Below are 13,788 nucleotides of genomic sequence, written 5' to 3' on the forward strand. Positions count from 1 at the left end.
CTGTGTGGTGAGCGTCTGGGTCTCTCTGCTGTGTGTGACTGCCTCTCCTCTGTGTGTGACTGGCGCGGCTGGCTCTGGTGTACGGCGTCTGTCGTGGACGGCGTCGCCGAGTGTGACGGCTCTTCCTCGTGGGTGACTGCGTACTGCTCTGTGTGTGACAAGGGCCGCGTACTCGCTCCTCGTTGGTGACTGGCGTACCTCTGTGTGGTGACTGGCGTCTCTCTTCGTGGTGGACTGGCGGACTCCTTTGACTTTGTGGACGGCGTTCTCCTCGTGTGGACTGACGTCTCCTCTGTGTGGTGCAAACTGGCCGTCTCCTCTGATCCTCCTCAGCCCTGGTGGCTCTGAATACACACACACCCACACCCACACAACCACCCACACCACACCACACCACAACACACCACACCACACCACACACACCACACACACACACACGGTCATTAATTGCCTACCAAACTTTCTAATTGCCTGGTACTCAGACATCTATTGTCCTTCTAATCACTCTGACGTCAATGCAAATGTGATTGAAATTAATACCAGCCTACCTGGAATAAACCAGGGAAAGCGGTTCTCCATCCGCTATTTAAGTGCATAGATGACATGTATATATTTCCCCTGTTCTAGACAGATGAAGATAATGGTCCATTCTAAATCAAAACAAATGTCTGCTCATGGAACATTCGTGCTTATAGCCTACTGCCGTGTGCACATTGATGACATTGCTGTGCTTATACTGTGAAGAAATAGCCTAATAGTTCAGCAACATTTTAAGCTAAACGTTCTGATCTGTTGCCTCAGCCACATTACGAAGTGTCACATTCCTGACCTGTTTTCTGTTAGTTTTGTATGTGTTAGTTGGTCAGGACGTGAGTTTGGTGGGGCAGTCTATGTTTTCTGTTTCTATGTTGGTTTAAAGGGTGACCTGATATGGCTCTCAATTAGAGGTAGTGGTTTTCATTTCCTCTGATTGAGAGCCATATTAAGGTAGGTGTTTTCACACTGTTGTTGTGTGGTTGTCTCCTTGGTCTGTTATGTTGCGCCACACGGGACTGTTTCGTGTTTTGTTCGTTCGGTTTTTGTGTAGTCTGTTTTTCCTGTTCGTGCGTTCTTCGTGTTTCATGTAAGTTCTTACGTTCAGGTCAGTCTACGTCGTTTGTTGTTTTGTATCTATTCAAGTGTTCTTCCTGTTTTTTCGGTTTTGTTTAATAAATATAATGTCAAGTTACAACGCTGCGTCTTGGTCGAATCACCACTCCTCCTTTTCGTATGAAGAGGAGGAGGAATTCCGTTACACGAAGCATGTTTCATTTGCGATGTATCGCTTCCCACAACTGTCCCAGACTATGTTTAGAATTTTTATTTCTCGCACAGAATATAATAAGTTAACTTTTGCACTATGGGGGATAGTAGATTGACATAGGCTAGTGCTTTTGCTGTTCGTTAGGCCTACTCATCTTGTTGGCTGATGAAAACTAAATGTGGACAGTTCTTCAAATATCTTCAGTATGCACCTCGGAGTTGGATAAGGATGTTTCTGTCTTCACTTGTAGCCTGTGAGAAAGACCTGATCACGTGATGGAGAGCCATGTGAATGAGAAGTGCTTTGGAACCACGCATCACTCAGGGAGAAAGGCACAACGTAGCACTCTGGGCCAAGGGCACGACGGCCACTGGACGCAAAAGGAAAGGATTTTTTTAGGGTGCGTTACAGACACTCAAAGAGGATGCCGCTATGAAATTCGAAGCATTTGCTTGTCAAATTGCAAATGCAAGACTGATGAAGAGTATGCAGCCTGCTCAAAAAACAAAGCAGAGATCATGCCTTTCAAGCTACTTTTTTCAAATCCTCATTAGTCGCATCATCCAGCCTTACAATGCATTCAAAATCTATACATATATCCCAACGTTTGTAGAACACCTAAAGTTACATTAATAACTCTAAATTAAACATATAGGAGTACATACAGTACCAGGCAAAAGTTTGGACACATCTACTCATTCAAGTTTTTATTTTTATTTTTACTATTTTCTACATTGTAGAATAAAAGCTATGAAATAACACATATGGAATCATGTAGTAACCAAAAAAGTGTTAAACAAATCAAAATATATTTTATATTTGAGATTCTTCAAAGTAGCCACCCTTTGCCGTGATGACAGCTTTGCACACTCTTGGCATTCTCTCAACCAGCTTCATGAGGTAGTCACCTGGAATGCATTTCAATTAACAGGTGTGCCTTGTTACATTTTAATTTGTGGAATTAATCTTTTTCTAATTGCGTTTGCGCCAATCAGTTGTGTTGTGACAAGGTAGGGGGTATACAGAAGATAGCCCTATTTGGTAAAAAACCAAGTCCATATTATGGCAAGAACAGCTCAAATAAGCAAAGAGAAACAACAATCAGTCCAGATTGACTGACATGAAGGTCAGTCAATGCAGAACATTTCAAGAACTTTCAAAGTTTCTTCAAGTGCAGTCGCAAAAACCATCAAGCGCTATGATGAAACTGGCTCTCATGAGGACAACCACAGGAAAGGAAGACGCAGAGTTAACTCTGCTGCAGAGGATAAATTCATTAGAGTTACCAGCCTCAGAAATTGCAGCCCAAATAAATGCTTCACAGAGTTCAAGTAACAGACACATCTCAACATCAACTGTTCAGAGGAGACTGTGTGAATCAGGCCTTCATGGTCAAATTGCTGCAAAGAAACCACTACTAAAGGACACCAATACGACGAAGAGTACTAGTGTAGCCCACAGCCATTTGGCATAGCCAGATCAGGACCTAACATAAGGACAACTCAGAGTATGCTATTCTGTTCTTCTGAAATAGACTACATTTTCTTCATATCATGTTTATTTAGACCTGTGTAAAATAAATAACGGATTTATTGTGAAGGTGTAGGCTATATTACATGGATTTATTAAACTTTTTAAAATGTAGATGTTTCACAGGTCTGCATCAGTGTGGAAGCCAGGAGATGCGAAATGTGTTTATGTTAATTATTGGTCAATTACCGTGAGACCGACAGTTATTTGTTTGAAAATCACCGGCCGACGAAAGTTGGTGACCACCACAGCTCTAGTACAGTCTTCCTTCTTTTCACTATGCCAATTAGGTTAGTATTGTGGAGTAAATACAACTAAACTCTGGAACTGCTGTAAAGTCACCATATGGCCTCATGGTGAAATCCCTGGGCGGTTTCCTTCCTCTCTGGCAACTGAGTTAATAAGGACGCCTGTATCTTTGTATTGGCTGGGTATATTGATACACCATCCAAAGTGTAATGGATGAATTCACCATAGTCAAAGGGATATTCAATGTTTGCTTTTTTATTCTTACCCATCTACCAATAGGTGCCCTTTTTTATTTTGGTCTTTGTGGTTGAATCTGTGTTTGAAATTCACTGCTTGACTCATTGACCTTATAGATACTTTGTATGTGTGGGGTACAGAGATGAGGTATTCATTCAAAAATCATGTTAAACACTATTATTGCACACAGAGTGAATCCATGCAACTTATTATGTGACTTGTTCAGCAGTTTACTCCTGAACTTATTTAAGTTTGCCATAAAGAGGTTGAACACATATTGACTCAAGATATTTCAGCTTTACAAACTGAATACATTTGTAAAAAATGTGTAAAACATAGTTCCTTTTGGACATTATAGGGTATTTTGTGTAGGCCAGTGACAAAACATCATAATTTCATCAATTTTAAATTCACGTTGTAACACAACAAAATATGGAAAAGTCATTGGGTGTGAATACATTCTGAAAGCACTATTTTATACAGTCTTTTTTCTCATCTTTATCAAGGGTGCCAATAATTATGGACCTGACTGTACATCCCAGGTAAACAATTAATCTGGTACCACTAATCTCTCTAATCTCTCTCTCTCTCTCTCTCTCTCTCTCTCTCTCTCTCTCATTCTCTATAGAACGTCGTCACCATGTACGATGGGGCGAGGGTGCCTTCCCCCCAGGACATTGTTAACGGTGTGCTTCCTACGGCCGTGGCCCTGGCAGGAACAGGGGCCGGGGAGGGCGGGTCAGCGTCGGTACCCGCCCCGGCTGTAGGGCCCAAGCCAGAAGAAGAGGAGGAGCCTAGCCCGGAGCCTGTCCTAGTGAAGAAGGCCCACAGGCAGATCCTAGACCATGACAGAAAGAGGAGGGTGGAGCTGAAGTGCATGGAGCTSCAGGAGATGATGGAGGAACAAGGGTCAGTTGAGTCTGGACGAGTAACATACTAAACTGGGTTTAGATTTGGAAGGATACACCCTGGTTTACACCCTCCACTTGTAGATACAGTACATGCTGGGAATGTTTGGTAGGATACACAGAATGGATGTGAATGCTATCATGCCCCTGGTTAATGGAGAATTTGACATTGACAGGAATACACACTGGGCTCTTACAAAGCCATCCTTACAAGCTCACTACAGGTGACACGATTAATTAGACTCCTACAACAGACACCAAATTATTCTTATTAAGATTGTTATTGTGCTAAAGCTTGAAGAGACAACGAAGATACAAAAACAGACAACCTTCAGAGGATGTTTTCTATTTCTACGTTCCTACTCTTTAATGATTCATGATTCTTTAATGATTCTTGATTCTTTAATGATTCTTTAATGATCCCTTTAATGATCTAAAGGCTATTTTACCACACTAAAAACAACAACAACAGAATTTCTTGCTTCCAGACAGTAATGGCTGCCAGTTAGCCAAAGCCAGAGAGCTCTGAGAGTTATTGAAGGAAACAGCTACTCACGTTAGCATGCTGAGGGAGAGCTAATAGCTGAGGCTGCTCTGTGTGGTGACTGGCGTCTCCTCTGTGTGGTGACTGGCGTCTCCTCTGTGTGGTGACTGGCGTCTGCTCTGTGTGGTGACAGGCGTCTGCTCTGTGTGGTGACTGGCGTCTCCTCTGTGTGGTGACTGGCGTCTGCCTCTGTGTGGTGACTGGCATCTCCTCTGTGTGGTGACTGGCGTCTCCTCCTGTTGGTGACTGCACGTCTCCTCTGTGGTGGTGACTGGCGTCTCCTCTGTGTGGTGACTGGCGTCTGCTTGTGTGGGTGACTGGCATCCTCCTCTGTGTGGTGAACGTGGCGTCTCCTCTGTGTGGTGACTGGCGTCTGCTCTGTGTGGTGACTGGCGTTGCTCTGTGTGGTGACTGGCGTCTCCTCTGTGTGGTGACTGGCGTCTCCTCTGTGTGGTGACTGGCGTCTCCTCTGTGTGGTGACTGGCGTCTCCTCTGTGTGGTGGACTGGGTCTCTCTCTGTGTGGTGACTGGCGTCTGCTCTGTGTGGTGACTGGCGTCTCCTCTGTGTGGTGACTGGCGTCTGGCTCTATGTGGTGACTGGCGTCTCCTCTGTGTGGTGACTGGCGTCTCTCTGTGTGGTGACTGGCGTCTCCTCTGTGTGGTGACTGGCGTCTGCTCTGTGTGGTGACTGGCGTCTCCTCTGTGTGGTGACTGGCGTCTGCTCTGTGTGGTGCTGTCTGTGGGTGACTGGCGTCTGCTCTGTGTGGTGCAGGCGTCTGTCTGTGTGGTGACTGGCGTCTGCTCTGTGTGGTGACTGGCGTCTCCTCTGTGTGGTGACTGGCGTCTCCTCTGTGGTGGTGACTGGCGTCTCCTCTGTGTGGTGACTGGCGTCTGCCTGTGTGGTGACGGCGTCTCCTCTGTGTGGTGACTGGCGTCTCCTCTGTGTGGTGACAGGCGTCTCTCTGTGTGGTGACAGGCGTCTGCTCTGTGTGGTGACTGGCGTCTCCTCTGTGTGGTGACTGGCGTCTGCTCTGTGTGGTGACTAGCGTCTCCTCTGTGTGGTGACTGGCGTCTCTTCTGTGTGGTGACTGGCGTCTGCTCTGTGTGGTGATGGCGTCTGTCTGTGTGGTGACTGGCGTCTCCTCTGTGTGGTGACTGGCGTCTCCTCTGTGTGGTGACTGCGTCTCCTCTGTGTGGTGACTGGCGTCTCCTCTGTGTGGTGCTGCGTCTCCTCTGTGTGGTGCTGGCGTCTGCTCTGTGTGGTGACTGGCGTCTGCTCTGTGTGGTGACTGGCGTCTGCTCTGTGTGGTGACTGGCGTCTCCTCTGTGTGGTGACTGGCGTCTCCTCTGTGTGGTGACTGGCGTCTCCTCTGTGTGGTGACTGGCGTCTCCTCTGTGTGGTGACTGACGTCTCTCTGTTTGGTGACTGGCGTCTCCTCTGTGTGGCGACTGGCGTCTTCCTCTGTGTGGGATGGCGTCTCCTCTGTGTGGGACTGGCGTTCCTCTGTGTGGTGACTGGCGTCTCTCTGTGTGGGTGACTGGCGTCTCCTCTGTGTGGTGACTGGCGTCTCCCTCTGTGTGGTGACTGCGTCTCCTCTGTGTGGTGACTGCGTCTCCTCTGTGTGGTGACTGGCGTCTCCTCTGTGTGGTGACTGCCGTCTCCTCTGTGGTGGTGACTGGCGTCTGCTCGTGTGGTGACTGGCGTCTGCCTCTGTGTGGTGACTGGCGTCTCTCTGTGTGGTGACTGGCGTCTGCTCTGTGTGGTGACTGGCGTCTCTCTGTGTGGTGACAGGCGTCTCCCTCTGTGTGGTGACTGGCGTCTCCTCTGTGTGGTGACTGGGCGTCTGCTCTTGTGTGGTGACTGGCGTCTGCTCTGTGTGGTGACTGGCGTCTCCTCTGTGTGGTGACTGGCGTCTCCTCTGTGTGGTGACTGGCCGTCTGTTCTGTGTGGTGACTGGTCTGTTTGTGTGGTGACTGCGTCTCCTCTGTGTGGTGACAGGCGTCTGTTCTGTGTGGTGACTGGCGTCTCCTCTGTGTGGTGACAGGCGTCTGCTCTGTGTGGTGACTGGTGTCTCCTCTGTGTGGTGACTGGCGTCCCTCTGTGTGGTGCTGGCGCTCCTCTGTGTGGTGACTGGCGTCTGTTCGTTGTGGAACTGGTGTCTGCTCTGTGTGGTGACTGGCGTTGTTCTGTGTGGTGACTGGTGTCTGCTCTGTGTGGTGACTGACGTCTGTTCTGTGTGGTGACTGGCGTCTCCTCTGTGTGGTGACAGGCTTCTCTGCTCTGTGTGGTGATGGCGTTCTCCTCTGTGTGGTGACAGGCGTCTCCTCTGTGTGGTGACTGACGTCTCTCTGTGTGGTGACTGACGTCTCCTCTTGTGGTGACTGGCGTCTGTTCTGTGTGGTGACTGGCGTCTGCTCTGTGGGTGACAGGCGTCTGCTCTGTGTGGTGACAGGCGTCTGCTCTGTGTGGTGACAGGCGTCTCCTCTGTGTGGTGACTGGCGTCTGCTCTGTGTGGTGACAGGCGTCTGCTCTGGTGGTGAACAGGCGTCTGCTCGTGTGGTGACAGGCGTCTCCTCTGTGTGGTGACTGGCGTCTCCCTCTGTGTGGTGACTGGCGTCTCCTCTGTGTGGTGCTGGCGTCTGCTCTGTGTGGTGACAGGCGTCTGCTCTGCGTGGTGCCTGGCGTCTGCTCTGTGTGGTGATAGGCGTCTCCTCTGTGTGGTGACTGACGTCTCCTCTGTGTGGTGACTGACGTCTCCTCTGTGTGGTGACTGGCGTCTGCTCTGTGTGGTACAGGCGTCTGCTCTGTGTGGTGACAGGCGTCTGCTCTGTGTGGTGACAGGCGTCTGCTCTGTGTGGTGACTGGCGTCTGTTCTGTGTGGTGACTGGCGTCTCCTCTGTGTGGTGACTGCGTCTGTTCTGTGTGGTGACTGGCGTCTCCTCTGTGTGGTGACTGGCGTCCTCCTCTGTGTGGTGACTGGCGTCTGTTCTGTGTGGTGACTGGCGTCTCCTCTGTGTGGTGACTGGCGTCTCCTCTGTGTGGTGACTGACGTCTGCTCTGTGTGGTGACTGGCGTCTCCTCTGTGTGGTGACTGACGTCTGCTCTGTGTGGTGACTGGCGTCTCCTCTGTGTGGTGACTGGCGTCTGTTCTGTGTGGTGACTGGCGTCTGTTCTGTGTGGTGACTGACGTCTCCCTCTGTGTGGTGACTGGCGTCTGCTCTGTGTGGTGACTGGCGTCTCCTCTGTGTGGACTGGGTCTGCTCTGTGTGGTGACAGGCGTCTCCTCTGTGTGGTGACAGCGTCTCCTCTGTGTGGTGACAGGCGTCTCCTCTGTTGTGGTGACTGGCGTCTCCTCTGTGTGGTGACTGGCGTCTGCTCTGTGTGGTACCGAGTCAGTATGGAGACTGTATACAGGGGGTACCGGTACCGCAGTCAGTGTGGAGACTATATACAGGGGTACCGGTACCGAGTCAGTGTGGAGGCTATATACAGGGGTACCGGTACCGAGTCAGTGTGGAGACTATATGCAGGGGGTACCGGTACCGAGTCAGTGTGGAGACTCTATGCAGGGGGTACCGGTACCGAGTCAGTGTGGAGACTCTATGCAGGGGGTACGGTACAGAGTCAGTGTGGAGACTATATGCAGGGGTACCGGTACAGAGTCAGTGTGGAGACTATATGCAGGGGGTACCGGTACAGAGTCAGTGTGGAGGCTATATACAGGGGTACCGTACAGAGTCAGTGTGGAGGCTATATACAGGGGTACCGGTACCGACGGTCAGTGTGGAGGCTATATACAGGGGGTACCGGTACAGAGTCAGTGTGGAGGCTATATACAGGGGGTACCGGTCGAGTCAGTGTGGAGGCTATATACAGGGGGTACCGGTACCGGAGTCAGTGTGGAGGCTATATACGGGGGTACCGGTACCGAGTCAGTGTGGAGGCTATATACAGGGGGTACCGGTACAGAGTCAGTGGTGGAGGCTATATACAGGGGTACCGGTACCGAGTCAGTGTGGAGGCTATATACAGGGGGTACCGGAACTGAGTCAGTGTGGAGGCTATATACAGGGGGTACCGGTACCGAGTCAGTGTGGAGGCTATATACAGGGGGTACCGGTACAAGTCAGTGTGGAGGCTATATACAGGGGGTACCGTACCGAGTCAGTGTGGAGGCTATATACAGGGGGTACCGGAACTGAGTCAGTGTGGAGACTATATGCAGGGGTACCGTACAGAGTCAGTGTGTAGGCTATATACAGCGGGTACCAGTACCGAGTCAGTGTGCAGGGGTACAGGTTAGTTGAGGTAATATGTACATATAGGTGGGGGTGAAGTGACTATGCATAGATAATAAACAGCGAGTAGCATCAGTGTACAAAACAAAATGGGGGGGGGTCAATGTAAATAGTCTGGGTGGCCATTTGATTAATTGTTCAGCAGTCTTATGGCTTGGGGGTAGAAGCTGTTAAGGAGCCTTTTGGTCCTAGACTTGGCGCTCTGGTACCGGTGGCTGCATCTAATGTTGCAGAATGTAGACATGCAATAAAGTTGCCTCAGTACAAAGTGTATGCTGCTCTGAGGTAATGTAGATAAACGAATTGCACATGTAATCTGAGCAGATAGAGATGGTCTATCTTCATTGCAGTCAGGCCTCCCTCCCTCCTAACTGATCTTTTATCTGAGTCTAATTCATCTTTGAAGGTGGTACGTACTCCTGGAGGGGTTTAGMTGTGCTTTGAAGCTCTAAGCTCCTCTCCATAGTGATAAACTATTGGATAGTTGAATAAATAATAATAATTTATTAAACTTTTAGYGTGATTTTTATTACATAAAGTCCTTTAAAAGTGAAGGAGAAAAAAAAAAGACAGGCAATTTTGAAAAACMAAAACAAGTAGTTCAATAGATGGATAATTATGTCAGACAGGAAGTTAACTGGTGGCTTGAACAGTCAGCGCTTGTATGAAGTCTAGAGAAGAGGCATTTCGGAGAGGAAATGGAGGTTGGGCGGGGGGTCAGATGCAGGGGGTTTCAGACTGGTCCAGGGCCCGGTTTCCCAAAAMCATCTCAAGGCTACRTTCATCGTTAGAACCTTCATGGGAGCATCGTTAAATCTCCGAGCTGTTTCCCAAAACCATCGTTACTAAAGTTGCTCTTTAAAACGCTTGTTATTTAACGATAGACTCAGACCACTCATAGAACAGATAAATACGTTGTTAGATGCTTTTTCCCCCCCCCCCGTCCCGCATCACTTTATACACAGAAGATCTCTGCTAAACACAAAATCAAGAGGTCTTTTTGTGACCTCTGATAACTTCAGAACAAATTTGACAGTGCAGTGACTACAAATACAAAGTTGCCCATTTCTTAGCATAACAAGCGAATGACATAAAGACATTTCAAATGAAAACCCAGATGACTGTTCTAAAAGATAAACACTGTATAGGCTTCATAGACCAGGTAGCCTAGTGGTTAGAGTGTAGAGGCAGCAGGTAGCCTAGTGGTTAGAGTGTAGAGGCAGTAAGGGTAGCCTAGTGGTTAGAGTGTAGAGCAGTAGGTAGCCTAGTGGTTAGAGTGTAGAGGCAGCAGGTAGCCTAGTGGTTAGAGTGTAGAGGCAGTAGGTAGCCTAGTGGTTAGAGTGTAGAGGCAGTAGGTAGCCTAGTGGTTTAGAGTGTAGAGGCAGCAGGTAGTAGCCTAGTGGTTAGAGTGTAGAGGCAGTAGGTAGCCTGTGGTTAGAGTGTAGAGGCAGTAGGTAGCCTAGTGGTTAGAGTGTAGAGGCAGCAGGTAGCCTAGTGGTTTAGAGTGTAGAGCAGTAGGTAAGCCTAGTGGTTAGAGTGTAGAGGCCAGCAGGTAGCCTAGTGGTTAGAGTGTAGAGGCAGTAGGTAGCCTAGTGGTTAGAGTGTTAGAGGCAGTAGGTAGCCTAGTGGTTAGAGTGTAGAGGCAGTAGGCTAGCTAGTGTTAGAGTGTAGAGGCAGTAGGTAGCCTAGTGGTTAGAGTGTAGAGGCAGTAGGTAGCCTAGTGGTTAGAGTGGTGGCTAGTAACCGAGAGGTTGCAAGATCGAATCCTGAGCTGACAAAGTAAACATCTGTTGTTCTGCTGAACCAGGTAGTGAACCCACGGTTCCCAGGCCGTCATTGGAAAATGAAAATGACGGCTGCTAACTCCGGCGCCAACAACAGGATCACCTAGCCTAGGCTGCTAACTCCGGTGCCAACAACAGGATCACTAGCCTAGGCTGCTAACTCCGGTGCCAACAACAGGATCACCTAGCCTAGGCTGCTAACTCCAGCACCACAACAGGATCACCTAGCCTAGGCTGCTAACTCCGGTGCCAACAAAGGATCACCTAGCCTAGGCTGCTAACTCCGGTGCAACAACAGGATCACCTAGCCTAGGCTGCTAACCCGGTGCAACAACAGGATCACCTAGCCTAGGCTGCTAACTCAGCACCAACACAGGATCACCTAGCCTAGGCTGCTAACTCCGGCGCCAAAAACAGGATCACCTACCTAGGCTGCTAACCGGTGCAACACAGGATACCTAGCTAGGCTGTAACTCCGGTGCCAACACAGGATCACTAGCCTAGGCTGCTAACTCCGGAGCCAACAACAGGATCACCTAGCCTAGGCTGCTAACTCCAGCACCAACAACAGGATCACCTAGCCTAGGCTGCTAACTCCTGCGACAACAAGGATCCCTAGCCTAGGCTGCTAATCGCCTAGGCTGCTAACTCCGGTGCCACACAACAGGATACCTAGCCTAGGCTGCTAACTCCGGTGCAACAACAGGATCACTAGCCTAGGCTGCTAACTCCGGTGCAACAACAGGATCACCTAGCCTAGGCTGCTAACTCCGGGCCAACAACAGGACACCTAGCCTAGGCTTGCTACCTCCGGTGCCAACAACAGGATCACCTAGCCTAGGCTGCTAACTCCGGAGCCAACAACAGGATCACCTAGCCTAGGCTGCTAACTCCGGTCCAACAACAGGATCACTAGCCTAGGCTGCTAACTCCTGCCACAACGAGGTCTAGCCTAGGCTGCTACTCCGCGCCAACAACAGGATCACCTAGCCTAGGCCTGCTAACTCCGGTGCCAACAACAGGATCACCTAGCCTAGGCTGCTAACTCCGGTGCAACAACAGGATCACCTAGCCTAGGCTGCAACTCCAGCACCAACAACAGGATCACCTAGCCTAGGCTGCTAACTCCGGTGCCAACAACAGGATCACCTAGCCTAGGCTGCTAACTCCGGAGCAACAACAGGATCACCTAGCCTAGGCTGCTAACTCCGGGCCAACAACAGGATCACCTACGCCTAGGCTTGCTAACTCCTGCGCCAACAACAGGATCACCTAGCCTAGGCTGCTAACTCCGGTGCCAACAACAGGATCACTAGCCTAGGCTGCTAACTCCGAGCACAACAACAGGATCACCTAGCTAGGCTGCTAACTCCGGCGGCACCCAACAGGATCACCTAGCCTAGGCTGCTAACTCCGGTGCCAACCAACAGGATCACCTAGCCTAGGCTGCTAACTCCGGAGCCAACAACAGGATCACCTAGCCTAGGCCTGCCTAACTCCGGAGCCAACAACAGGATCACCTAGCCTAGGCTGCTAACTCCGGCGCAAACTGGAAACCACCAATAGATTCCCCAGTCACCAGTTAGTGATGTATGTGATGGGCTTGCGGGATAGGACAGGCATTGGGAGATGGGATAAACATGTTCGATAGTACTGCCGTTTTGAACAGGTTTTTTCGAACAATATTTCTAACAGAAATTGGATCGTCATGCCAACAGGAAACACTGTATACTCTCTGGCAGCTATTCTTCCAGTCTGTTGGTTCACTCAAGGTGGCCTTTAGGCTTCTCCTTTAGGCTGCACATTGAACATAGTGGGTAACCTGAGATGGAAATCATATACCAGCTGTCTAACTGTCAGGTGTATTATACGTGGAGGGTGAGGTTAACCCGAACGGGCTAGAAGTTCATTTCTGAAGTGGTTGATGGGTAAAAGGAAGAGCAGCTTACAGTTTCACAGCAGTTTAGTACGGCTACATTCTGTCTGTTAAGGAAGGGATCACTTGCAGTCGCCCTGGAGAGAACCATCTCTTCCTACAATACTTGCCCTTTGATGGCTTTTCCCTCCTTCCCTTTCCCCCACCCCTCCATCCACCCTTCTCCCAAGCAATGAACTAATCCATGGCCCTTGTCTGGGGGTCTACAATAAGTGGGGTTGGCGTCTTTGTTTCTCCAGCCCCCTCCGTCCTCCCCCACCAGCGAGGAGCCAGGCTGGGCTGGGCCTCAGGCTCATTAGGCCTGATGGGTAACGGCAGCTGGAAGGCCAGGCTGGGCTGGGCCAGATTGATGTGGCTGATAGGGAGATGGCTGCTGTATGTCAGTAGGAGGGGATAGGAAACGGGCACCACTGCCATCTGTCAGGCAGGGAAGGGCCCTCCCTATCTGGGCTACAGACTCCAGACTGTCCTCTCCAGGCTCTGGACTACAGTAATTGCCTCTGGTTTGAATGTAAAGGTCCATATATCCTCTGGAGAGGCCCTAGTGACAGCAGTCTAATAATGATAGAGGAATGGGAGACTGTTATAGACACACACTGTGTCCCAAGTGGCACCCGGTTCCCTATATAGTGCACTCCTTTGGCCCTTGGTCAAAAGTAGTGCACTACGTGGGGAATAGGGTGCCATAGGGCTCTGGTCTAAAGTAGTGCACTATATAGGGAATAYGGTCTAAAGTAGTGCACTGTAATAGGGAATAGGGTGCTATATAGGGAATATGGTCTAAAGTAGTGCACTATGTAGGGAATAGGGTGCTAAAGTAGTGCACTATGTAGGGAATAGGGTACTAAAGTAGTGCACTATGTAGGGAATAGGGTGCCATTTTGAATATAGACAGTTCTCTACACTCCTATTATAAACGCAGTTGAACTTGTTGTAGAGAAGCTTACCATTATGTATGTGGACGTGGGATGGGAAGACATGGTGGGATAGTGGGGTTT

At 49.7% G+C, this 13,788-nt stretch overlaps 1 protein-coding gene across 1 annotated transcript in view; it reads left to right on the forward strand.

Annotated features, from left to right (window-relative positions):
• Positions 1 to 3,951: 3,951 nt before the first annotated feature.
• Positions 3,952 to 13,788, forward strand: part of LOC112070313 (nipped-B-like protein B) — a 92,762-nt gene continuing 82,925 nt past the window's right edge. Inside the window, exon 1 of the mRNA XM_070438912.1 lies at positions 3,952 to 4,237. Coding sequence (XP_070295013.1) covers positions 3,960 to 4,237 — 278 coding nt within the window. The 5' untranslated portion in view covers positions 3,952 to 3,959. The remainder of the gene's footprint in view (positions 4,238 to 13,788) is intronic.

Source organism: Salvelinus sp. IW2-2015, unplaced genomic scaffold (assembly GCF_002910315.2).
Source record: "Salvelinus sp. IW2-2015 unplaced genomic scaffold, ASM291031v2 Un_scaffold1286, whole genome shotgun sequence".
In the NCBI taxonomy this organism is placed as follows: Eukaryota; Metazoa; Chordata; class Actinopteri; order Salmoniformes; family Salmonidae; genus Salvelinus; species Salvelinus sp. IW2-2015.